This window comes from Cervus canadensis, chromosome 21 (assembly GCF_019320065.1).
Source record: "Cervus canadensis isolate Bull #8, Minnesota chromosome 21, ASM1932006v1, whole genome shotgun sequence".
In the NCBI taxonomy this organism is placed as follows: Eukaryota; Metazoa; Chordata; class Mammalia; order Artiodactyla; family Cervidae; genus Cervus; species Cervus canadensis.
Window position 1 is genome coordinate 21,441,231 of NC_057406.1, and position 26,616 is coordinate 21,467,846.

The 26,616-nt window shown below is 45.7% G+C and overlaps 1 protein-coding gene and 1 long non-coding RNA gene across 3 annotated transcripts in view; one reads left to right on the plus strand and one right to left on the minus strand.

Moving 5' to 3' along the window:
- ETV6 (ETS variant transcription factor 6) overlaps nucleotides 1–19,150 on the plus strand; it is a 276,040-nt gene extending 256,890 nt beyond the window's left edge. For both annotated transcript variants that reach the window (XM_043440391.1, XM_043440390.1), the window contains exons 6-8: nucleotides 9,356–9,498; nucleotides 11,356–11,456; nucleotides 15,113–19,150. In XM_043440391.1, the coding sequence (XP_043296326.1) occupies nucleotides 9,356–9,498; nucleotides 11,356–11,456; nucleotides 15,113–15,218 (350 nt within the window). In that variant the 3' untranslated portion in view covers nucleotides 15,219–19,150. The remainder of the gene's footprint in view (nucleotides 1–9,355; nucleotides 9,499–11,355; nucleotides 11,457–15,112) is intronic.
- LOC122423392 lies at nucleotides 1,321–9,196 on the minus strand. The gene is made up of 4 exons (XR_006264142.1): nucleotides 8,887–9,196; nucleotides 8,300–8,627; nucleotides 6,581–6,758; nucleotides 1,321–1,503 (listed from the first exon to the last, which is right to left on the minus strand). It is a non-coding gene; the product is annotated as an uncharacterized LOC122423392 (long non-coding RNA).
- Nucleotides 19,151–26,616: the final 7,466 nt, after the last annotated feature.

The following is a 26,616-nucleotide window of genomic DNA, read 5'->3' on the forward strand; positions in this document are numbered from 1 at the left end:
CAAGTTGCTTCTTTCTGTGCTGTTTTCTATTATCTTCAGGAAAGGATTACTTGGGGGAGATGAGAGCATCTGTCACCTTCTAGCATTTTCTTACCCACCAAAGTTTTACTGGCCTGCGTCTCACTGATGTGTTTCATAGCCAAAGACTGGTACTGGCAGTGAGCACCATAAATTGAAGAACGGTAGCAAGGGTGATGCTGTGTTTTCAGTATAATATTAGAAATCATTCTTACAACTCAATGACTTCAAAGCTAGACGCATCTTTTACAGATGGAGAAACTGAGCTTCGGGCACTTCAAGTATTCAGCCTCGAGCTTCACCCAATGTTCTTTCCAGCGCATTTGTTTCCTTAGGCCCAGGGACTGGAAACGCGGGCCTATGGGCCAAGTCAGCCACCGCCTGTTTTTGTAAGTCAAGTTTTATTGGCACACGGCCACACCCATTCACTTAGCATTGTCTGTGGCTGCTTTGGCGGGGTTGAGGAGGTAGAGCTGACACAGGACGGCCCGCAAAGCCTGAAATACTATATTTATTGATGGGCCTTTTACAGAAAGAGTCCGCCGCTCCCTTTTCTGTGGCACTATCTGCTTTGAAATCATAGGTATAACAGAGGATTCGGGGGGCAGAAAATGCCGTCATTGCTCTCCAGGAATTACACCTCAAAGAATGAGGCATGCCTAAGACATGTGGAGGAAACAATGGCAAGTGATGTAAGGAGGGAGATAAGTCCTGATGGCAGGCTGATTGCTGAGCCGCCCAGAGTACTTACAATAACATCATTAACGTAAAATACAGCTGAAGAAAAGAAAGTGTCGGGCTGCCTACTTGAACTGTGTAGCTCAGATCATTCACTCATTCCAAAATTCTCATGTCTCTCTCTGTGCCAGGCATTTTGCTCGGTGATAGGGTGAAGCTTCTCTAAATGCCAAATGTTGTCTCTTTGCTGGCAGAAGACAGTGTGCTTCTTACTTTATGCCATCAAACAAGCTTAGCTCCCCGCTTTGGTTTTAACCATAGATACCTCAGTTTTAAAAGAAAAAATTGAAGTCATTTTGGCTTTCTTAAACTTCTACAATTCCACTAAAACCTGAGTTACCAGACTTCCTGTCTGCTTATCCCTTCCTTGGCCTTAATCCAAAAAGTCAGCTAAGGAAGCGAGATACACTGGCAATGTGGTTGATAATCCATTCGAAGTCATTCATCTGCTCCACAAAAGTGGGGGCTATAGAAGTCTGTACAGAGTTGGTTGTTCAAAGTCCATGGAACATCCAAATAGAGAATATCGTGTCTTATGCTTACCTTATAACTTTTGCTGTTGTTGTTCAGTTGTGTCTGACTCTGTGACCCCATGGGCTGCAGCACACCAGACTTCCCTGTTCTTCACCATCTCCCTGAGTTTGCTCAGACACATTTTCATTGAGTCGGTGATGACATCTCTCGCTTTTCTCTGCAAACGTGAGCTTCTTTATGGTTTATGAGGATCTCACTGGTGAGTTGATTCTACTGCAGATAAAACAGAATTTTCCCCACGCCATCCCCAGGCCCTGTGCACTTTACTTCCAACCCTCTGATAATGCTGGCCTGGCAACCTGAGATCCTCAAAGGATCTGAGAATATATGTATTCTCTCTCAAGGTTGTATTTTTAACAGAAACAGAAGGTTTCTCATCAAGGAGACATCAAATCTCCCATATTGCTTACTTATCACAGAGCACCGTCCTCTTTTGATCTGGTTTTATTGGCTGGATGAGCTCTGTGAGCACAGACGTTCAACCCTGAAGCCTCTAATCATCTAATCAGACATCAGATAAGCCCAGGACTCCAGGGACAGCACCTGGGGTCTCATCCTCAAGGCTGGATGGAGGGGTCACGACGCACATGGACTTGTATTGCTTCAGGAGCAGCCCTGAAGAGAGAAAGACCTCCTAAAAGGCCAGTCTTAATGGACTGTATCAAAGTGATGAGGGCAGCCTTTGTGGTAAGGTATGACAGTATGCATACACGCTTTTGTAGATACTGTGTTTGGAAAAAAGGACAGTGTCGTGGGCAATCTCCATAAGCCAAGGGGACTCGGGGATTTAGTACCGCCTGGGAGAGCCATGTCCTCCCGCACTGTCTCAGGCAGGTAACCCTCTGCAGGCCCAGAGCCCTCTCTGGCTCCCGGCCCAGGGCCTTCACCAACGGCTGCTCGGAGGGCTCCGGGGAAGGGCATAATGTCTGGAATCAACACAATTAGAATCTAGCCTTTGGCTCCCGGGCTGAGGTACTTAGGATTGCTGAAGCCCAGTTGCCTTATCCATAATAATGCAGATACTAATACCCAAATAGTAGCACAAACAGGTTAATTTCTATGTGTTCGTGTCCCTGCTCTGCTCAAGGGTTGAGCAAGGGGAGGGGAGTAGGTATGGCCAGCACCACTGGCCACCGGAGTGAGTGTGGGGGCCTTGACCCAAACAAAGCCTTATGTCTGGACGTTTGTTCCAAGTGATGCTGGCCTCTGACGTGCAGACCTTCAAAGAATCCTATGTTCCTTGGAGACTAACTTCTTCCCTCCTGCTCACCTCCCCCGAGGCTTTGCCCACTGTATTTTGAGGAGACCCTTGGAGACTTTGGCAGACTCCACCCCAACAGGAGGCTCCCAAGTGGCCTGTCTTCACACACTCTAGCTGAGTCACTGCGCTTTCTTTTCATTGGGACCTCTAAGAAATCAGCCCTACAAGAGAAGGAAGTTTCAGGATGACCTTTTTAAAAAGATAACACAGTACCAGCACAGTAATGGGGTAGGAAATAAGAGAAGGGGCTTGAGGAAACTGGAGGTTCGAGTTTGTTTTAAGGGCATGCGTTCCTGGAACAGCATCGCTAGTCCCAGTGGTGCCTGGATGCAAGTTCCCCGGCTGCCACCACATTTGAGGGAGAGGGGGCTGGTCTTACTGGGATCTGTCTGGGGGCTTGATCTCAGCTGTAAGGCGTGATTGCAGATGCCTGCCTCTCCCAGCCTCACTCCACACCTCCAGCCACCAAAGGTGAGAAGGTTTAGCGGCGTTTGCAGCTGCGGTCCCTCCACTCCCGTGGAGCCAGGAAGCACAGATTTGTGTTCTCGGCCTCTGCTTCTCTCCCTCCCGGCTGGCTGCTGTGCACAGAAGGCTTCTGTTTTCCTACGCCACAGCAGAGCACAAGCAGTTGCCGGCTGTAAACACACCTCTGCGTATCAGCACAGGGTTGGCTGCCCTGGATTTATCAGCTTTCTGCTTCTAGGGAATAGCCCAGGATCAAGGCAGGAAAAAAAAAAAAATAGCGGCAGACAGCCACCCCGCTGCAATGGTGTAAAACCCATGCTTCTGTAAGCAGGGTTTCCCAAGCTGGGCACTCTCGATATTTCGGCTAAATAATCCTTTGTTGGCGGGAGGATGGCATTCTTTTGTGCATGACAGTAAGTCCCATACATACAAACCTTCCAAGTTGCAAGCTTTCAAAGATGCAAACGTGGGATCCCATGTCTAATCACTTAGGTTAGTTCACATGGCTGGCGTGTATTCTCTAAAGCGGTTGTGCTCTTGTGTACTTTGTACAGTAGTACTCTCTATCTTTATTCAAGCCCGGGCTGTCCAGAAGCAAGCATAAAAGCAGCGGTGATGTAGCTGGTACTACTGTACTTTTCAAGATACTATATGTGAGTACTGAGTCACTCAGTCATGTCTGACTCTCCTGTGACCCCATGGACTATATAGCCCACCAGGCTCTTCTGTCCCTGGGATTTCTCAGGCAAGAATACTGGAGTGGGTTGCCATTTCCCTCTCCAGGGGATCTTCCTGACCCAGGGATCAAAATCCATGTCTCCTGCATTGGCAGGCGGATTCTTTACCGTTGCACCACCAGGGAAGCCTTCAAGGTACTATACTGTAATATTAAAAATGTTTTTCATATTTTTTATGTACTATTTGTGTGTAAAGTATTATCAACCTATTACAGTACAGTACTATACAGCCGATTGTGTTAACTGGGTACCTAGACTTTGTTGGACTTGTGAACGAGTTGGACTTAAATGAATGCACTCTTGGAATGGAACTCGTTCGTCTATAGGGGACTTGCTATATATTGTATAAGATCTTTAGCAGCATCCCAGACCTCTATCACAGCATCCTCCACCCCAGATATAATGACCAAAATTGTCCCCAGACATTGTTAAAAGCCTCCCCCACCCCTCCACAGCAGGCAAGATTGCCCCTAGTTTAGAACCATTGCTATAAAGCAGAGAAGCAACTTTGTTGTTTTGTGTGTTACCTACCTATTGCTGAGCCTGAAATAAATTGGTTAGCTTTTCATAATGATTTGAAAGCAGTGAGACAGGGGCGCTAGGCCCCTCCTTGTTGGTGATTATACCCACAGAACTCCAGTTTACAGACCTTCATTTAAAATTCCATTTGGGCAGTTAAGACAACCTAAAATTGCTTTCTTAGATGCTTTCCTGAAATTTAAATTAACCACCATCATTAAACATTCCCTGGTCAATGACTTGCCCACTCAGATTTTTTAAACATCAGTTTTGTCTAGCATGGTTTTTGGTGTTTTTTTTTGGAAACCATGTTGGTTATGTGTGACCTGCCCATCTTTTCACAGTGTCTGCTCAATAAGCTTGTACAACGAGTCTCTGGTAAGAGACAGGCGTGGGAGGGAAAATATTTCTCCCTAACCACAGAAAAGGTTTTTCTTTTTTTTTCTTTTTGACAATGCCTTTTAACTATGGATACCCAGGGCACCTCACCCAGCAGGAAAGAGAACTCTCTTTCTGCAATTGGAAAATAACACTTCACTCTGCTAAGCCCTTTTATAAGCTTCCTCTCGTGGAAGAGAGAATCAAAATCATGCACACTTGTTTAAAATTCCCACGTGCCTTGAGAAGGAAGGCCTTTAAGAGACATGCACCTAAAAGTAATGAACTCTGTGATACAAGATTATTTTTCACATGCATAGTCAAGTGTTTTGTAATGTGATGAACCTTTGTTTTTAAAGCCTGATGCTTTTTATCGTATAGTAGTATTAAGCGTTTTTATTAATGACCAAAGAACATTGTATCTGTGCAGACATGGATGGATTTTAACAAAACTGAAAAACAGCTGGTGGGCCATGGCAACAGCCTTCAGAGGACCCAGGGAACTAAAAAGAATCTGCCTTTTTATTTAACTAAAGTCTTAAAAATAACTCATTGGGCTTTGAATTTCAATTGTTTGTTTTGTTTTTTTTTTTTAAATCTGTTGTGTGGTCAGGTAGTTATTTTTATCATCTGGCATAATTTTTAACTAAAGCAACAAAAGAATCAATAGTGTTATAAAAGCCACCTATACTGTGAGCTTGAACAACTGCTTTGTGCCACAAAATTCCTGTTGCTACATCTATTAGTGACCGAGTAATTCAGTGTCTTGAATGTCAACATGTTTTTATTACTCGGCTAAAGTTGACTTTGCTGGATTAAATGTCATTTAAAATGATCAATTGGCAGCTTGTTTGGGGCTCTTTTCACATTTATGAAAGGGAAAAGTTTGCAGGCTACAAATGGTCTTACAACTCAAGAGGTAAAGTCCGTTCTCTGGGAAACCCTGCCTTCCAGGTACCAACCAAACACAGATCACATTCTAGACCTTTTTCAGTAAATGATCTACAATGTGAAGTTCCCAGTTTGATGCCTCTCAAGAACCCAGCGTGGTAGGTACCCAGAACTGGTTTAAGCCCTTACTTTGAGAAATGGTCTGGTTCTCACGTCACCATTTTATGGGAAATAGAATGTACAAGGCAGTAAAAGAGAAGCAATAGAAACAATGAAAGTGAAAATCCTTGAGCAGATGGTGTCAAGACAACACTCATCTTACATTTTAGCTCCAGGAAGTTCTCAGGGTTGAGAGGACTGCCCATACATCGCTTACCTTCATGTGGGCAAAAATAAGTTCTTTCTATCAAACTGCTAAAGATGACCAAATCAGTCTTTTTTTAAATTATTAAACTGTATTACAATGATTTACTCTAGAGAATCTTATTCTCCCATCCACAAGCATCCAAAAGGTGTCATCAAGCCTCTAGGTGGTAAAAAAGATTGTAACCCTGTCAAGAAACATGGACAAGAAGCTCTTCACAAACCACCTTTGTTCCTCCTAGTGGAAGGGCATTTTGTGTGATAATATTTGGTTCTGTCAGATGGCTTCCACTTGGAAGAGGCTGTCGGAAATTAAAACCTATCTGCTGTTTGACGGTAAGGTTTGACGGTGGACAATTAAACTGCAATTCAATTCTCTGTTGGAGAAGGAAATGGCAACCCACTCCAGTACTCTTGCCTGGAGAATACCATGGATGGAGGAGCCTGGTAGGCTACAGTCCATGGGGTCACAAAGAGTCGGACACGACTGAGCAACTTCACTCTTTCACTTCAGTTCTCTGTTTTTCTCACCTATGATAAAAATGATATAAGACGAGGAGGTGGCAGAGAGGGAGAATGACACTTCCAGCTTCACCACTTTGCCTGGAGTTGCCCTCTTACAAGTGCCTTAAAAATGAGCTCGGTTATTCTCAGTCTGGGATAGCGTGGCACTCACCTCCCAAGGTACTTCCTCTTGCTGGGACTGGTCCCCTTGCTGTCTCCTTGCTCCTTAGCACCCCCCTCTGGCAACCACAAGTACAGCGTCAGGCAGGGTTGGTAACAGAATCGCTGGCCAGCTTTCGTAAGCATGGGATCCAAACGCCAGAAATTCTCTAAGAAGGACACCACGGGTCCTTTGGTGAAACACAAGAAACCACATGTCAACTTAATTTTTTTTTTTAATGTGCACCATTTTTTTAAATCTTTATTGGATTTGTTACACAGTATTGCTCTGGTATTATGTTTTGAGCTTCTGGCTGCATGCCATGTGGGATCTTAGCTTCCCTTATCAGGGAACGAACCTGCACTCCCTGCAGTGGAAGGGGGCTGGGTCTTAACCACTGGACTGCCAGAGAAGTCACCACATTAAATTTTAGACATAGATCAATCGGGGGAAAAAAAGGATACAGTAAGGGATACTAAAGATGTATGGTCAGACTTCTTGGCGGTCCAGTGGTTAAGACTCCATGCTTCCACTCAGGGGGCTCATGTTGGATCCCTGGTCAGGGAAGTTCCACATGCCTCTCCGTGCACCCAAATTTAAAAAACAGAAAAGATAACTGAAAATGTAAAACTCTTAGAAGAAAACATAGAAGTATTTGTGACCATGGATTAGGCAACTATTTCTTAGATATGACATTTAAAGCATAAGTAACTGAAGAAAAAATAGATGTTAAAAAAAAAGACATCTGGTCATTTTAATTTTAATGGATGTCCAATTTAAGTTTCACGGTTGCTGCCTAAAAGATACTCCCCTGGTGGCTCAGATGGTAAGGAATCCGCCTGCAATTGAGGAAACGCAGTTCAGTCCATGGGTGGGGAAGATCCCCTGGAGAAGGCAATGACAACCTCTCCAGTATTCTTGCCTGGAGAATCCCCATGGACAGAGGGGTCTGGTGGGCTACAGTCCATGGGGGTCACAGAGTCGGACACAACCGAGCGACTAACACTTTCACACTTTTCCCTCTTGGAAGATGCTGCGCTGTGCGCCAGTTCCTTCTGCTGTTCAGAGGGAAGGCTGGACACACTCATCCTGCTTGGAAAAGTCCTAAAGCTTGACTGATAGACACCTGTGAACCAACTTCTCTGGGAACAGAGTTCTCAGCAGGAACTCTGACCTGTGTCATAAGCTGTGCCTTTGAGCCGATGACCAGACCCTCTAAGCCCCAGCTTCCTCAGCCATGAAGTAGGAATAGCAACAGCGCTGGCCGCACCGGCTGTCCTGAGGGTCAGAAGCAAGTGGCTGGAGGCGTGCATGGCCCCGTGCCTGCAAGCAGCACCCAGCACGCACCGTCATCGGGACACTCCTTACTGTCTTCTTCACTCGCATCATCACTCATACAGTAGTCTCGGAAAGAGTCACTGTTGTCGTTCCCCTTTCATAACGGAGGAACCTCAGGGAGATTGAAAAAACTTGCCCAATGCAACCTGACTCGATTCCTCCTGTAAACGTGTGCCCGAGGAGGGTGCGTTTTGTGCTCTGGGAGGTGAATGTGTTGGCGCTGAGATAGCCCAAGTCAAGATTAGACATTCCTCCTGGCCGTACAGAAGCCCCAGAGTTCAGATCCCACTGACCTGGGGGGCACAAGAGGATTAGGAAGGAGGTGGCGCGCCAAGTGAGGGTCAGAAATAACATGGCAACATGCAGAACACACACACGGTGTCCAATACTTACTCATTTACGACCAGCCGTGCTGGCCAGTGCTCCCCAAAACATCAGTGCACACCTGGGAAGGTGAGTCTGTGACTCTCATCCCGAGGCTGGTCCTGCACCAACTAGAGCCGCAAAGTCCACATCTGTCCCCATCCCCCGTCAAGGCTGTGCCGGGGAGCAGGCCACGTCCCGTCTGGCACTAATCCAGTAAGCACTGCAGCAAGGTCAAGGTGCAGTCTGCCTTTTCTCATGGAATTTGCCAACCCGTAGCCAAAAGGCAAGGCCTAGCCCAGCACCTGGCCTGTGCTAAGGAAGATGTATTGCCTGACCAAGCAATCCAACATCTGTTCTGCACATGGAGAAACAAATTTTTTTTTTGCCCTGGGTTCCTTTCTACCCTGATTCCATTATAATAAAACTATTTCAAAAACCTCCAAAGTAGCTCTAAGGTGGCTGTTTTCTTAAACCACATGGGTCTTCCTTTCCCACAGCCAACCTTAGTCATCACATCTCCATCTGTTCACTGCCCGCCCACCAAAGGACCTTCCACCCCATCACTGACACCACACCGCCCTCTCCGGAACACGAGGGCACTCTCTGCCCTTTACCTGCCATCCTGTCTTCATCCCCTTTTCAGAACTGATTCATTTCCCCTTAGAGCTTGTTCTGTCCCTCCTGTGGGCTCTAGTCAAGTTCAAATCGTGGGTCATGACCGTAGACCAGTCCTTTCCTCTTTCCGGGTTGCTGTGTCCTCATCTGAGCTCGCGGGGAGTGGGGGTCTGGGCCAGGATGGTCTCGAAGGTCTCCACAGATCAAAGGTCGCCGTCTCTCTGTGCCTTGGTCTTGTCACTGTAAAAGTTTTGTTGTTTTTGTTTTCGCTTGCGGGATTGAACCCTGGCCCTTGGCAGGGAAAGCACAGAGTCCTAACCACTGGACTGCCAAGGAGTTCCTAAAACAAGGAGGTTGGACTCAATCCGAAGAAGGCAAAAGCAGTTCCTCGATTATTTTCTTGATTCTTGCTCTTCATACTTACAAGCAGCCTTGTCAACGGTGTTTTCTTGCCCTTTTCCTCTGTAGACTGTAGACTGCTTTGGGATTACGTCTATCAGTTGCTTTCTGACAGCCGGTACGAAAACTTCATCCGATGGGAGGACAAAGAATCCAAAATATTCCGGATAGTGGATCCCAATGGACTGGCTCGACTGTGGGGAAACCATAAGGTAAAAGGGCATCAGACATTTGTTCCATAAACTAGGGCCCAAATCCAGTTTTTGTCCCTGGGTTGGAGGGTAATTGTCTTCTGCTTCCTAAGTCGGCCTGTAATTATTCAGTTTATTCCTCACTGGACAAACAATTAAGACAGTTGCAAGGGGAAGGAAGTAATTAAAGATGCCCCTTTCCATGTGTTCCTCGTGCCAGGCTGCAGTTAACTCAGCATCTCCCGGTCTGATGGGCCTCGTGATGAGTAACCATCACTCCCCCACTGTGGCCTGGCTCTGCTGCTGCCCACGCCAGCGTTAAGAACTGGGGACCAGGGATGCAGTGCAGCACTTTATAACTCACGAGGGGCCTTTGGGAGGTGTCGCTTCTGTTCCACTCTGTTAGACACTCCCATGGTCACAAACGCCCAGTTCTACAGGGAAAATGCTTATCTTCTTGACTGTAAAACATCTCCCTGAAAAGCAAACCCTGCAAGAATTCTGACTGCCCCACAGTTTTTCCAGCTTGGGAAGAGGGAATCAAATTTTAAAGACTTAGTCGTTCATAGTTAAAAAAAAAAATCATTAAAGTACATAGATGTAAAAGGTGGGTAAAACAACCTGAACATCACGGATAGATGAATGAATAACGAAATCAAGCTATATACACACAGTGGAGTAGTATTATGCTTTTTAAAAAGATTTGGCTGCATGTGGCAACGTGGATGAACCTTGAGGACAGGATGCTGAGTGAAATAAGCCAGTCACAGAAAGACAAATACTGCCTGATTTCACTTAAATGAAGTTAGATCTAAAGCAGACAAATTTCACCGAGGCCGGGAGTGGACTGGTGTTGCCAGGGGTTGGGAAGAGGGGGTAAAATGGGGAGTTACCAACCATTGGACAGAAAGCCTGCATTAATCAAGATGAGCAAGTTCTAGAGCCTGCTATACAACAGTGTACCTACAGTTAACACTGTATTAAGTGCTATATTACCCACTTAAAACTTCAGGAGGATAGATCTCACATTTGGTGTTCTTATCACAGTAAAATAAAATAAAGAGTTCCCCTGTTTAAAAAAAAAAATTTGAGATAAATCAGTAGTCCTACTTAAAAAAAAAAGTCACGAAGATCCAGGCCTAGCCACAGGCAGATAGACATGGGACAGAGCTGACAAGACACCATGACGGCCCAACTCCGATCAGCCCAAGGGGAGGGCCCAGGGGAGGCCCTGCCGAGCTCTGCCCCAGCTGCAGTTTCCCGGACGGCAGGCAGCCCGTGCCCTGGGCCCGCTGAGGAGAACCTGCCAGAGGCCATGACCAAATATGGCCAGGCCCCATGGACACCCTCCATCCCGTGAGTCACTGAGAAAAATCGCTCCTCAGCTCCCACAGGGTGCCCTTGCCCCAGGGCTCGGAACCACTGTATTCTTGCTTCCACAACAGGAATTTAAACAAAAAAAAATCTCTTCCTTAAAATGACAAACGAGAAACACAAGTTTGAGAAAGGTCACTTTTTTGTGTGTTGTTTTTTCTTTTTTAGAAAGGGCAAAAGGAAGAGAAATTCTCTGCGGGTCAGAAGGTGAAGGATGACCCCAGATAGGGGGACCCGCAGGAAATTCTTCGGGCACAACAGAGCGCAGTCCTGGGAGAGGAAGTCGGGGAGGCCTAGGCGGGGTGTGCTCTGTTGGCTGGACTCACCTTAGGAGAGACCTCGGCCAAGGACACGGGGGACAAAGCCCGGGGTGGGCCTGGCAGGGCCACGGGAGCACCCTGTGGAGCTGGATGTGAGTAACTCCTCCAGCGCCTGTTTCTGAGGTTCATTTCATTGTGTCTTTGTGCTTTTTTTTCTCTCTCTCTTCCTCCTCTGAACAAACAGAACAGAACAAACATGACCTATGAGAAAATGTCCAGAGCCCTGCGCCACTACTACAAACTAAACATTATCAGGAAGGAGCCGGGACAAAGGCTTTTGTTCAGGTAGCACTTCCTTTTTCTCCTTTCCTTCTTCTGGGAGGATATTGTTTTCTTGAAATAAGATGGAGGAGGGAGACGGTTGAGGTCTCTACCTGCTTTGTCTGATCCTCAAAGCCATCACTGCTACTCACTGGAGACCAGGTTGCTTGCTGGTTGGTTAGAATTTAAGGGAAAAGAACTTTTTGTTTGCTTATGTCTGTCCTAGAAGAAAGCCAAAAGTAAATCAACACAGTCTGACTCACCTTTAAAATAATGCAGTGATCAAACAGTATTATCTGGCATTTATATCCAGTATAGTTAAAGGGAGCAATCAGAGGAGCTAATGGCAAAGAAAGGGACTAAAGAAACGTAGACATCCAGGTTGCCAGCACTGGGCTGGTGTTTGTCATGACCTGTTAGTGAGTCATGAAACAGATTTAATGAATCAGTTTGTTTGTTTTTTTAATGAAATAGAACAGAACTGAATAGGAAAGGATAGAGTTGGAACTATCAGACTGTGTCATATGAATTAAGAGTGTGGCTTCATGAAAATTGTGTTTCTGGGGTAGTCGGGTGTGTGTGTGAGCACGTGTGTGATGAGTCATACTGTAAAATATATTTATGACAATGTATGGTAAATGTCTGAAAGCCGCTGAACTAGACATTCCTCTTTCCAGAATTCCTCCCAGCTTACAAGTTCTAACCACTTAACCTACCACCATAGGCTGTGATTCCCAGGGAATCACATACAGTTAGAAGAGGAAAAAGAAGGTCTCTAAGGGACCAATCAGGAGAGGCAGACATAGCCCTCTGACACTGGTGGTAATTGATGTGTTGAGACCACCTGAAGCTGAGGAGAAGGTGGGCCCCAGACCTTAGGTTCCGGGTTTGGGCAGGTACAGAAGAGAGTTACAGATGGGGCCTGAGATGTGGACTGGGGGTAGAAAGAGACTGAATGACACTGTGTTTGAGCACACGAGCTCACTGGGATAATCACTTATCCGAAAGAGCAGAGAACCTGGGTGTCCGTGCTGGGAAGGCACGGTAACTTAGGGGCAGTAAAAACAATTGTGATCTTCGAAAGAAACAGAGAAGGCTTTTCAAGAGCTGGAAACAGAATAAAATGCAACGAGAACCCTCCTTTCTCTGGCTCTGCTGATGCCTTCCCTTCATCCTTCACCCTAAACCCAGTCCTTGGCTTCTGTTCCTCCCACTCTATACTAGTTTCCTGCATGAATGGATCCCATGACACAGCTTAGTTATCACCTCCATGATGGGGCTGTCAAGTCTCTACATGCAGCTATAAAATCTCCCTTGGAATTCTAAATCTTAACACATTATTGACCAGGGGATTTTTGCAGAATCAAATTTATTATGGAATTGAAATACTGAAACACTCCAATCAATAACATTCAGGTAACAAAAGATGTGTGAGTAAGTCTCTGGTCAGTAAGTGGTTAATGTTCAAGAGCTTCTTGGAAGAGATACCCACTTAAATATCACATTAGTATCTCAGACATGAAATGTTCAAGACCAGCCTTCTTCCCATACTGGACATCCACCTACCCTAAGAATTCCTATTAGATCAGCAGTGGCATCACCATTGTTTAAGCAACCAACCTTTACACCAGAGTTATCTCTGAGCCTTCCTCCATCCCAGTCACCCCTGTGCTGGACTGTCCACTGGCTCCGTTCCTACTCCAGTCTGTGTTGCAGGGGCTAGAAGACTGGAAACCTCATTTCCTGAGATTCTTACCACCAGGTTCCAGGTTAGAATCTACCAATGGCAAGTACTCCCATAAGACCTGGAAGATGAAAGCAAGGCAGACACATTATTACTGCTTCCCGGGCAGTGGAGGCTGATGTCTAGACTTCACAATTGACACCTAGATTCAGCAATCTCTACCTCTGGTCCATGCCCCTGCCACCTAGATTCTTAATACACATTGCCAGCTGCCCTCCAACACTAATGTGGCTCCGTGTGTCAGAAATGTAAATCACTTGAACATTTTAAACATAAACCACCAAATCTACCTCAAGTCTACTTCTCTTTATGAGGCCACCTTCCGTGGCTCAAACACACCCAAATATCTTCTTCCATCATCTCTTGGGATCCCTTGGCCCTGTGCCACACCATGATTTACATTTTTAATAGCTGTACATGTGAACTCCTCCCCACAAGTAGGTCATAAGCTCCTAGAAGGTTAGAGGGTTACATTTTATATCAGTTTTATAACCTCAGGAAGCTTTTGATAATGTTTCTGGACAAGCCTGGTGGGAAGTATCAGAAACTTAATATGGAAGAGCCATCCAAAGATAAGGTCAGACATAGCACATCTGAGGACTCAGCCTGGAGGGGATGATTAGTGACTTCAGATGTCGAGGGAGACGTTTTAGCTACAGGATAAAAGTGGAAGACAGGCTGTGGATGCTACAGATCACCCTGCTTGAAAAGATGAGCAATAATGGGCAGAAAAGTAGTCAGAGGTGGAAGGCTCACAGGTTTCCAGTAGTGATTTCAGTAAGACAGAAGGAAAGAAGAATGCTATTTGTGACAAGGGATTAGTCATTTTTGAGGAAATGAATGTCGAGAACCAGACTCACCCCAAAACCAAGGCTTCTCAGTATGGAACCAGGTATGTAATTGAGTAAAGTGTTAAATTGTAGGGATGCTTGAAGATTTTCAGCTCTTTGATGGTGAGACCCAGCTCAGAGAACCAGTCGGTCTCAGACAGGGGAAGGAGTCAAGAGGGTTCCAAACAAAGGCAAAGCTAAAGGTTTGGAGGTCAGCAATGAGCTGTGACTTGCATCAGAAAAAAAGACTGGCTGGACTGGAATAGAGTTCACACTTGTAAACAGTGGAAAACTGGAGTTTCCTGGGTTGAGATGACAGAGAGGCCCAAGGAGCAAGCCAAAGTGTGAATCCTTGATAAGCCGTCATAGGCTTTTGAATGTGGAGTGAGGACAGAAAATGCCTGTTCTAAGACAGGTCATATGGTACCAGGCAGAGTATAGGGGAAGGGAATGGTGTATAGGCTGTGGAAAGGGCCTTCTTACCATAAGGATGGGACGTTTGCACCCTGCTCCCTTCCTGAACCATGGTCATGGTCAGAATGTGCCACTGACGTTACTTCCAAATGAACCCAGCAACTGAGATGAGGCTTGCTGTAGGCACCCAGCTGCCAAGGAAGACAGAATAAAGGGAGTGAATGGCTGGCATTTAGGGTACATCAGTGATAATGCCGAAAAAATGTCTTTCTCTTGGCCTTTCTAATTTCCAAAAGCCCCACTGTCTGGCCCTGTTACCCAAGCTTTCCATCCAGCATTTAATTGTATCCTTCAAGTTAGATTCAAGTTTTGAATACCATCACTTGGGCTTATAGTCTGGGATGGAGATGGGTATATATCTCCCAGGGTCCTCTCAGATGGTCGTGCAGGGATGCACTGCCTGCTCCATCTTCTTCAATCCTCCCAGCCTTTTTTATAGTTATTTTGCCAGCTTTCAAGCAGTGAGAGCCCAGAGTATCTTTTTCTTAGAAGATGCTAGGTTAGCATTAATGATCAGGGTTAGTAGACCTCCAGCTACGTGAAGGTGACGGGCCCCTCTTTTTAAAGAGCTCAAGGTGAAGACACCTTTAGGGAACTGTAACCTCTTCATGCCACCGTTTCCTCTTCCAAAGGTTTATGAAGACCCCAGATGAAATCATGAGTGGCCGAACAGACCGTCTGGAGCACCTTGAGTCCCAGGAGCTGGATGAACAAATATACCAAGAAGACGAGTGTTGAAGGAAGTGGTTCCCAGCTTAGTGGGCCAGCAGCCAAGGGCACCCCCCATCCCCAGGATGGATGGGGCAAGATGGAGCAGAAAGGAAGAGACATGGATGTGGCAGTAACACTCCTCTCGCCCAGCGCGAGGGACCCCGCGGAGCACCTTAGACAAACCACTCAGCAAAGGCGGCGCTGGAGTTCTGGCCGAGGGCACCAGCCTGGGACTTGTGTTCATGGTTCCTTCTCGATCAGAATCTCTTGTCTGTGATCCCTCCCCCTCCCCCTCCACCTATTGTTAGTTTCATGGTGTTTTTGTTCTTTTTTTTTTAAAAGACCATGCAGTTTGACTTTTCATCATTCATATAGGGGAAGACATCCGAGGCTGTTTTCCTATGGAAATACATATCTATTATATATATATATATATATATCTATTTTTTGCAAATCTCACAAAGTGCAGAAGCCCAGCTGGTCAGGAGAGAGAATATTTGCAAAAGGGTTCAGGTTTCCTCTTGACCCTGCCACGTGGATCAGGTTTGTTCCTGTTGCTGTTGGGTCTTGGCTGGAAAAAAGGAAAAAAAAAAAAAAAAGATGCTCTTACAAAAGATGAAGTGAAAAGGAGAGCTCTCTTCTTCTCTCTCTGGCTCCCTTTCCTTCCTGGCCCCCGCTCCTCCCTCCTCACTGGTTGTTGAACTCCAGATGCCCTTTCAGCAGAGTTCAGCCTCTTGGAGAGTCTTGGGAATTTTCCACACCTGTACATTGGAATAGTGGTCTGGGTGCTTCGCAGCTGGCACCACAAAAATCAAACCCACATCCCAGCATCTGGCTCCCTGCCAGAGGGAGGCCGAAGGCCCCAGAGATGCTGCTGTCCTCCGGAAAGATACATGTGAGTCCAGCAGGCTACCCCGATCAGCTGTGAGGACCGTGAGGCTTGGTGGTTCCCCAGAGCATAAGGCTGTCCAGATTATCTGGAAGCCCCAGCATCATGGGATTAGTTTGCAAGTGCTGCAGAGCAAAAAAAAAAAAACATAAGCCTTATGGTCCAGAAACTAGATGACAAGTGTTTGGTGGCATTGTGGATTATCCCAGAGCAGGTTACAGAGGGTCTTCTCAGCTCTATCCCAAAGGCCATCTTGCAGTCAGTTTCATATCCTCACTTTTTTTTTTTCCCTCAATTCCTAGCATTTTTTTTAAAGTTTCCTGGTGACACAGGGCATTTGAGAAGGAGGATCCAGGAGTGTGTCATCTCAGTTGTCAGCAGTGTTTGCCAAGACTGGGCAGACGGGAAATTCCTCAGATTCCTCACTTTTTCCCTTTTTCCTTCTTCCCTTGCTGTGTTTCAAAATGGACTCATGCGTGGCTCTTTTTCACCTCAAAGTAAGATCAGTCACATCTTATGAGGAAGGTGCCACCTCTTAGTACTTTTGATGATAACATATTTTTAGAAAGCTCTTGTTAGATTTTTTTTTTTTCTAGCCACTTAAATCAACTCTTCCAATACAGGCTCGGAATCCAATATTAGGAGTACAGTCTTTTTTTACTCGGAAAGGTTAGACCTGCCTTACACAGTACCGCCTCCTGGTTTCTCTCCGCTGCTTCTTTGTTGGGCGAGCATCTCATAGCTCCCCAGGGTACGTGTCTGCACTGTCAGCAGCGCTTGCAGATGAAGCCAGCAGACCTCCAGGCATGTCCTCCAGCCATTTCTGATGGAGTCAGGCAGGCCGGGGTTGTGGGCACACAGGCAGGAGAAATTCTCCCGTCCCCTCCCCCACTCCCCAGCCCTACTGACAAGGACACCAGCCAGCAGGGAGTGGGAGGGGACAAACAGATTGACTGTCGTTCAAGGACACTGGAAACGTTCCTGCCTCTTATGTGACCACAGAGAGATGCATGGAGGTGGCCGGCCTCCTCCCACCATCACACACCCCCACCCCCAGTCCACCTTCTAGAATGCTGGGCCTGAAGTGAGGTCAGGGACCAACAGTGTGGGCTCGAGGGTCCCCTGATGAAGGAAGGGTTTGGGCTCAGTCTGCTCCAATGGGGATGAGACCCAGCGTGCTACAGATGTCTTTCAAGAGTGTCAGCAGCACACAGGGATAACCTTCCAGCCTGGAAGGTGACTGATGTTGGCTCTCAAATGGGAAGATTAAGCCAAATACCTGGGGAAGTCACTGAGTTGAAGGGCTGCAGAGAAAGGGTGGATCATCACTGAGGCTTTTTGTGCGATGTGACATCAGAGAATCTCTGTTCACCCAGGTGTAAGGACTCGGACTCGTGTGGTCCAAAGAATCCTAACAGTTGAATTGTGCAGAGGAAATTCCCCTTTGCCCCCAGGGTTTCTGTATTTAAAGCAATATCCTCTAAGAATCTGTAAGACATAGGCTGGCACCGTCAGCCACTTGGAGAAATAGAAGGTGTCAACTCCAATCCAGTCTTTATTGTCCATCCAGATATTACCGTTACTGGTTTTCTGTTCATTCCCTTAATGGCAGAGGTTCTTCTCATTGGTTCTTTGAGGGAATCTTTGAGTGATGCTGACAGTAGGGATACAGCATGTCCACAGCAGACCCGAAAGACTGCAGGTTCAGCTTAGCCAACTTGGGTGGGGCACCTGCTCGACCCAGTCCCAAGAGCCAGGCACCATCCTTGCCCTCCGAGAGCTCACCTTCTTCCTGCAGAATCTATCCAGCATGAAATGTCTCACTTCAACACTAGGGGCGACAAAAATCTCACCTGGGACCAAATTAAGGGCACGTTCCTGGTCAGAATAGTTGGCCTTTTCCTGCTGCCATCATGGGAGCTCTTGGCTTGCAACATGAGAAACTGGGAAAGGAAGAGGCAGAACAGTGCTGCAAGCGAGCAACCTTACCCACCAGCGGTGTCCAAGGCGGACACTCTCGCTTGGATCTTGAAATTCTCTAGCATCTTCTCTTCCCTATACCTTGAGGTAGCCAGGGTGTCTCCTTTCCATCAGAAGAAAGCAGTGGCAAGTGGCTGGACTGGCTCCAGGGGAGTAATGTTATCTCTTAAGATCTTTCTGTCCCCAGATGACATTGTCTTGCCTGAGGTAAAACATCTCGGATGTTCCGAATCCTTTGGCGGGTGGGCGTGTCCCCATGAGCAATGAGGAGTAACAACTGATGGATTACTCTCCTTTCAACAGTATGTTTAGAACCCTCTGCTCCATTATCTTCCTACACTGATACTTTGTCCAGATGAGAATGTAGATTTAGCTGAAACGTAAAGGCCACGACAAGATGTACCTAAATGCCTAGGTAACCACCACTTCCACCGTTCACTGCCTAGGATCCAACACGTTTGAAACGTTAGCTCTCCTTCTGAAGAACGGAAATCTGAGTATCAGGCCATGTGACTTGTCCCAGGAGCAGACGGCACAGCAGGGTCAGAATTAGGACTGGGATCCAGCCCCGGTTATCCCCCCATCTGACCCCATTCCCATCCAGGAAGCTGAAGATAAAAATTTGGGGAAACACACAAAGAACAAAGGGCAGTTTCTTCGCCCAAGCATTCGGTGCTAGTTTTTACCCACTCAGCCTGTTCCTCTTCAGAGCAGTAATGGAGTGATCCAAGGAGCCGTGGGGGGTGAGCTGGGGTGGGGGTGGTGACAGCGGTCCCTGCAAACCACAGAAGACTAACCTGATACTCTTTTGGCCTCATCTGCATCAACACTAAACAACTCCCTGAATCTTTCGCACATGCCAAGTGGACACTTCACCATTTCTCTCTGTGACTGCAACCACCTGCAAACCAGACTGAATCTAGAATTTTTTTTTTAATTTCTAATCTCTTGTTGTTTTATGAGGTGTGGGGTTTATAAGGGACTGAATCAAATGAATGTAACAAAAAAAAAAAAGAAAAACAAAAAAAAAAGCCTTTTCTCAGGGCCAGTGAGTTGCAAATAATTTTTAAAGAAAAGCCTATAATTGCATCATCTCAATAAATTTTTTATAAAAAAAAATCTGAGTCTCTGTTTTTAATAATATGGAGTCAGACAGGCCAGGTGGTTCAGTGAGGTGCATCCTGTCTACATTCAGTTATGGTGGAAAGTGTGGTCCTGGTTTCTCACTGGCAGGAAGCCTCCGTCACAGAGAAGTCTGCAGGCAATCTTTGAACAAGAGGCAACAGAAAGGCCGGAGCACATGGTTCAAATCTGAACGGCTGCCACAGGTGGAGAAATCTTCCAGAAGGAACCCCAATCAGAGATGCCTGGGTGCTGTGCTGCGCCAAAGATTTGTCAGTTTGCTGCAGACTGACTTGACTCCAGGAGTTAAAGATCCCTGGGTCCTCCCACAGTAGAAGTGCTCCCTCAATTCTACCAAAATCACGGGCGTGCGAGTATAGGTGATGAGGTCGGGAATGTAGGGTAGAACCTGTGACTATACCCAGGGCAATAAAGACCTGGAAGCCCAACCATCACACAATTCAGAGCCACCCCCACACTCAGAAGGTCTCCACCACGCTGACCAGTGGAGCCACCTGCCCACCAGTAGCCAATTATGACCCCAACATCAGACACCCTGCAGTGGATCAGAACTATCTACCTGCCATCAGCGGTGGGTAGAAACTAAAAGGACGGAAAACAAAGCAATGAAAGCAATTTACATTGCTTATAAGCAACTTGGATGTAGGTTGCAGAAGCAGAAATTTAGAATCAATGTTTGAAAACAACACTCTCAGAGAATGTTGTGAGGTTATTTTTGTATTTTAACTTGTCCTAGGTTATTCTATGACCCATGACCTGGAGGTCTTCTCAGGTGGCGCTAGTTGGTAAAGAACCCACTTGCCAACGAAGGAGACTTAAGGGACATGGGTTCCATCCCTGGAAGGGAAGGATCCCCTGGAGGAGGGCATGGCAACCCACTCCAATATTCTTGCCTGGAGAAACCCCACGGACAGAGGAGCCTGGTGGGTCACAAAGAGTCAGACACAACTGAAGCTACTTAGCATGCATGCACACCACAACTAAGACCCAGGGCAGCCAAATAAATTGTATTTTAAAAATACAATAATAAGGGTCTATGTATTTCCTAAGGTGGTAACAATGCATCTGAAGCTACTACTTCTATAACCAGTATCATGTCCCCTGAGAACTGCTAGAAATGGAAATGATGGTTCCTGTCCCATCAACTGAATCAAAAACTTTGGGAATAGGGCTTAGAAATCTTGTTCACCAAGCTGTCTGTGTGATCTGATGCATGCTCAAGTCTGGGAGACACTGCTAGCATCAATCTAGTCACCATAGTATGAAAAAGAGCATGTGGCCAATTCAAGTAAATACACACATTAATTGATGACAACTAATTGGCACGAATCATTCTCACGATAATGCTAGTTTTCTTCCCAATACTATATATACTGTGGAAGGAGGCTAAATGGACCAAAGTCCTCTTCCTGCTTCCTCCAAGCCTTTTAGGCCATCTGTGTGCTATAAAGATTAGCTGTTTCAAAGGGTGACTGTAACTGCTGACCTCCACTTGCAAATAGAGCACAGCGATTCATCCCCTTCTATCCACTATCTGCCTAACTAGCCTAGTCTGAAAAGAAAAGAATTGTTCTCATGTACTGACTGCCCTTGGCTGGCTGTCTCTGGAATTGTTAAGCAGAGCCCAGGTGAGCACTTAGCCCGGGGTTTTTGGCAAGAGACTCCAGAACCACTGGACCAGATCAGTGCTTCTCAAACCTAAAAGTGCTTCAAATCACCTGGGGATCTGGATAAAAAGCAGATTTTGTCAGTAACGTCACCATCTTTGGAAGCAGGGGCAGAAGATCTACTCTGCTCCCCTACTCTATGGGTGAGGCTGGAGATACAGCATTTTTAACAAAAGATCCCCAGTGATTCTGATGAGGCTGATTCTTGAACCACACTTTGAGTAGCACGCGGCCAGTGATCTCCCATCAAGCCCTGAGATTCTGACCTGCAAGCCACATTGAGCTCGCCTCTCTCTCTGGTGTATCCTGTTGCCAATTCCTTCTCTAAAATTATCCCCAGGGCCAGTCCTGCTCTTCAAGAAAGTTTGCTTGCTCTCCTTTTAGAGCAGCAACAAGAGTAAACACGGTGATCAAACATCTCTGCTGAGTAAAGGAACAACAACTCACATCCTGGACCTTCACACAGACGTTCACAACAAGATGATTCATGGTCAGCATCATGGCGGGGAGGGAGAGAATTCCTGGCATCACTGCCTCTCTTTTAGTCTCTAGAAAGATCAATTTTTTTTTTTCCAAAAATAATAAGAGAGTTACTAATACAACACTGTAAAGCAATTTTCCTCTAATTATAAAACAACCACTAAAAAATAGTAGAGAGTTCATGTACATTCTTCACCCAACTATCTCTAATGTTGACAACTTAGACCAATCCTGAGTAGTGTGAGCAGACAGAAAGCTGACGAAGCCATTCTTGTTCCAAAAGACAACAGGACAGATGGTAGATCTTCTATGGCATTAACAGCAGACAATCCCAGGCAGTGTCCTCAGTGTTGCCTCTTACAGATTCATCTTTTTTAAGGACCTCATTCCTGCTGGATTGATGAGATATATCTCTGCTAGTAAAAACCACTGCATAAATTCTGCCAAATATCTTTCAAGGTAGTAGACGACCTCTCTCTCTCTCCCCAAACCCTCTTAGCAACACTCTTCATGAATCCTCCCGAGAGTCTCCATGCCTGTCCCTTCAACCAGAGTTTTGGTCATGAGATTCCATGTCAGATTACTTGAGTTGGTCTCTGCTTCCTGGGAGCACTAAACACCAGCTCCTTCCTGACCCAATGGCAAGCGCTCTATGAGTGCAACTAGATGCCTGTCTACCATGAACTGCTCACCACCCTGTCCTTACTAGGGCTCTGAGGGGAAGAGAGTGTTTTACGCATTTTCATACGACCAGCCCCTCATGTGCTGCCTGGCACGTGTGCTTCTGAATAAATGCTTTAAATGAGAGCAGAGTAAAAGTTCACTTGAGTTAGACAAAGATTTCTTAGATATAACACCAAAAAAACAACCCATAAAAGAAAAAAATGCCGGGGGCCCAGTTTGTTCCCTGGTCGGACCTAGATCCCACATGCCACAGCTAAAGATCTTGCATGCCTATTGCTATTTAAAGAGCCCACACATGGCAATGAAGACCGTGCACAATGCAACTAAGTCCTGGAACAGCCAAATAAATGATTTTTTAAAAAAGATTAACATTTCCATTAAGATAACTATCATTTAAATTATAATTTTAAAAATAAATTATAATCCACTAACATTTCCCTTAAGACAATTACAATTTAAATTATCACTTTAAAAATTAAGTATAATTTTTTTAAATTGTTGACAAACTGGACTTTATCAAAATTAAAATTTGTTCTTCAAAAGTCACCATTAAATGAAAGACAAGCTACAGACTGGGAGAAAACATGTCTCTTTTAGTTACAAAATAAATTAATCACATGCACTGAACATATCGACATTTTTACTTTATCTAAAGCTACCCTGAAAGACAGTTATCTTTCCATTCATAACAGGTAGTGTTAGTCACTCACACAGAAAAGACAGAGATATATTACATGTCTACTGAAATGAAACCATCTTTCAAATGTGTTTTAAAATGATTTCTTCTGTCTGTCATGTTGGCAAGATACTTTGCACTGTTCAGTAATTCACATTCCCTCTTCCCTTTCCTTCTTCAAATCTCTGAAGTAGGCAGCCTCCTGGGAAGCATATTAAAGGGTTTTTAAATGAGTTAATAAAAGAAATCCCTCAATCTTGATGAACAGCATTACTGGCTGAATCTTTGGTCTCAGAACTCAACCTATTGCAATTACAGGCAAAGAGATATATCCAGACAGTGGACCTCTGGGCTGGAGGAACAGACTGCAAAATCATCAAGGAAGGATCTGCTGTGTCAGGAGCAGAACAGTGTTCGAGACAGCGCGGGAGCAGCAAGGATGCTGATTGTGTCCGCCTGAGGATCCTGTCGGCTTGGGCATCAATGTCCAAACTTCATCCTGCCAGTCACATCAGGGATCCCAGGTACAGACCTGGATTCATTGGTCCCAAGTTTCTCATTCTGTATCCCTTACACATAGTGAAACTGAAAGTCACTCAGTCGTGTCTGACTCTTTGTGACCCCATGGCTATGCAGTCCACAGAATTCTCCAGGCCAGAATACTGGAGTGGGTAACCATTCCCTTCTCCAGGGTGTCTTCCCAATCCAGGGATCAAAGCCAGGTCTCCCACATTGCAGGTGGACTCTTTACCAGCTTAGCCACAAGGGAAACCCAAGAATACTGGTGTGGGTAGCCATTCCCTTCTCCAGCAGATCTTCCCAACTCAGGAATCGAACCAGGGTCTCCTGCGTTGCAGGTGATTCTTTACCACTGAACCACCGGGGATGCCCTTACACAGACTGGTTCCCAACAGAGCAGTCACAGATTGTTTAGACAAGAGCAGTCACAACACCTGCCTCCAGTCCCAAACTTCCTCTCACTTGCTCCCTGACCTCAGACAATTGGCTTAACCTCTCTCTGCCTCCATATCTTCAGATGTCAGCTCTGCTTTTATCAGTTCTACACGTTAGGAATCTCCAAACAGATAACCTTCTGAAAAAGTTTCCATTGGTTTCATTTTATTTAGCTTGAGTTTGGATGCCATGTACCAAGGATGACCCCTTGCTCTACAGATGAGGGGTCAGAGCTTGACCAGGTGAGGGGCAGCCTAAGCCACCCACACCCTGGGGGTGTCTGAGCCAGGGTCCCCAGCCCAAGATGCACCCTGGACCATGTTTTCAGTCTCAAGGAGCCCCTGAGCAGTCAATGAAATTAATCTGTTGCTCTGGACTCAAGGGAAACAATTGCCTCGATTCAGCTTTACTGAAGGTGTTTTGATCTGGTTTTGTCCCAGGTCGATATCTTTAGGAAATGTGTAGGTTTTGTTCTATTTTAAATTGCTTTGTGAGGTTCTTTGGTTTTGTTTTCTCCTTCTTGCTAAGGAAGTCCCAGCTCAGCCCAGTGCACAAAACAGTGTTATTTGGGTTCGGTCTGGGGACTGGGAAATGAGAACGATGCCCCTGAAAAGAGCCGCAGACACAGGGAAGCCCCAGAAGTCTGGGCGTTTGGGAAACCGGGAAGTCCAGCTGTGAGACACCCTGACTGTCTTTGCCCATGGCTGGCCTCCTGCTTTTCTGGAGTCCATGCACATGACCAGGGGAGAATCTCCTCTTTCCAGAGATGTGTGGGGAAGCAGGAGGAATAGCTGCTGTACTGGGTCCTAATCCCATCTAACCACTCTCTCAAGCAACTCACTGAAGGCTTGAGCCTTTGTTTCCTGGAGAACTGTTTTCCTCAACGAACCCCTGAAATGGTTCAATGAAGAACATGTGTAACAATCTGGCACATCCACATTAGTTCTTTTCCCTCTTTCCTGCCTACCAAACTCCATCCCACCTCAATGTATATACACACTGCCCCGCCAGCACCTTAATGGCTCAGTGGTTCAGAATCCGCCTGCCAATGCAAGAGTCATGGGTTCAATCCCTGGTTTGGGACGATCCCCTGGAGAAGAAAATGGCAACCTACTCCAGTATTCTTGCTTGGGAAATCCCATGGATAGGGAAGGCAGGAAGGCTACAGCCCATGGGGTCACAAAAAGTCAAACACAACTTAGCAATGGAACAACAGCTGCCAGCATTACATTTCTATAGTTCTGATTTTATAGAACTCCACATGGGAAAATCAGCCAATGACAATCCCTGAGGGATATTAGACCTTTAGTTTCTAGTCAACTGAATTGTCATGTCTCCTCCTCAAGGCACACATGGCCTTTAGTCAAAACCTTGACCAAAATGAGGTAGTTACCTTGCAATACAACCTGGGGAGTCCTAAAGGAGGAGCCTCCCCCAGGATTAGAAATTTGCAAGCTCATCCCCTCCCTGAGTCTCTTCCTCCTGGTAAAAGCCTGCAGAGGCCATTTGCATCTACTTGGAACTGGTTAGTCAAATCAGCAAATGAACACAAACCCTCCAAGGAATTTGAAACCGGCTTTGGGCAATTCAGCTTGGAGTTCTTTCCTTTCTCTAATAGCCACTAATCCAGTTCCCTCCTGAGGAAAACCCAGAAGAATGGGAAAACTCCAGTGAGGGCTTTCTCCAAATCCACCCCCACCAACAGAAAGTTTTTCTATTGAAAGGGAAATTGGGTTTTGGTTTAGGTGTAATCAGGGTTTTAGATGCTCAGATATAGCTCCCTTGCTGGGAGATGCTTAATTCTCTCCCTCTACTGCCAGTATGAACACCATGGTCATCATTAAATATCGCTTGGGTACCCATGGGCACCTGACCATCCTTGAGGACCATGGAGTCCTTTCCCATGAAGAGTGTGGACTGACTCATCCAACATAAGTATAGGAAGATATGCGACTTTAGGGACTCCTGCACCTTTGTCCTGCTTCTTGGCTAAGACACTTGCCATGAAGAACACCCAGTTCAACGGAAACACCCTAAATGTCCATCAACAGTTGAATGGATAAAGATATGATATATATGTACACACACACACACATATATGTGATGGAATATTACTCAGCCATAAAAAAGAAATAATGCCATTTACAACAATGTGGATGGAACTAGAGATTATCATACAAGCAAATTAAGTCAGAAAGGAAAAACAAATACCATATGATCTCACTTACATGTGGAATCTAAAATATGACACAAATGAACTTATCTATGAAACAGAAACAGATTCACAGACATTGAGAACAGCTTGTAGTGGTCAAGAGAGGATAGAGAAGGATAGACTGGGAGTCTGGGATTAGTAGGTATTACATATAGAACAGATATTTTAGTCTATATTACATATAGACTATTACATATAGAACAGATAAACAACATGGTCCTATTATGTAGCACAGAACTGTGTTATATATCCTACACTAAATCAGAATGGAAAAGAAAAAAAATAATAATTTTAAAAGGGAGAAAAAAGAATACCCAGTTCAGTTCTACGCTCACCTACAAAGACTTCTTCCATCTCAGACACTAAGGTGGCTTAACCAGTAGTCAAGCAGGAACTACACCAATGTTAAATAATTATACGGTGTCATGATGCAGCGGCTCCTTTAGTCTCCCTCCCTTTATAATTCTGGGTGCCAAGGTGCCAACCTTTGGGTGGCTCCAACTTGCCAAAGCACATCCCCTACTGGGAGCTCCACAGAGGAACCCTGTTCTTGGGAGACTGCTCAGGCCACAGCACAGTTCTAACAGGTCCAGCCCAACAGCCCCAGGCCAGTCAACCTCAAATTATTTTGAAACATTCCTGTCCTTTGTTTTTTGAACATTTTTTTTGAAGGAGCTCCAGGTGCTCCAGGTGATATGTAGCTTCTGAGATAGATCAGTAAGCCTCTTCAAATTAAG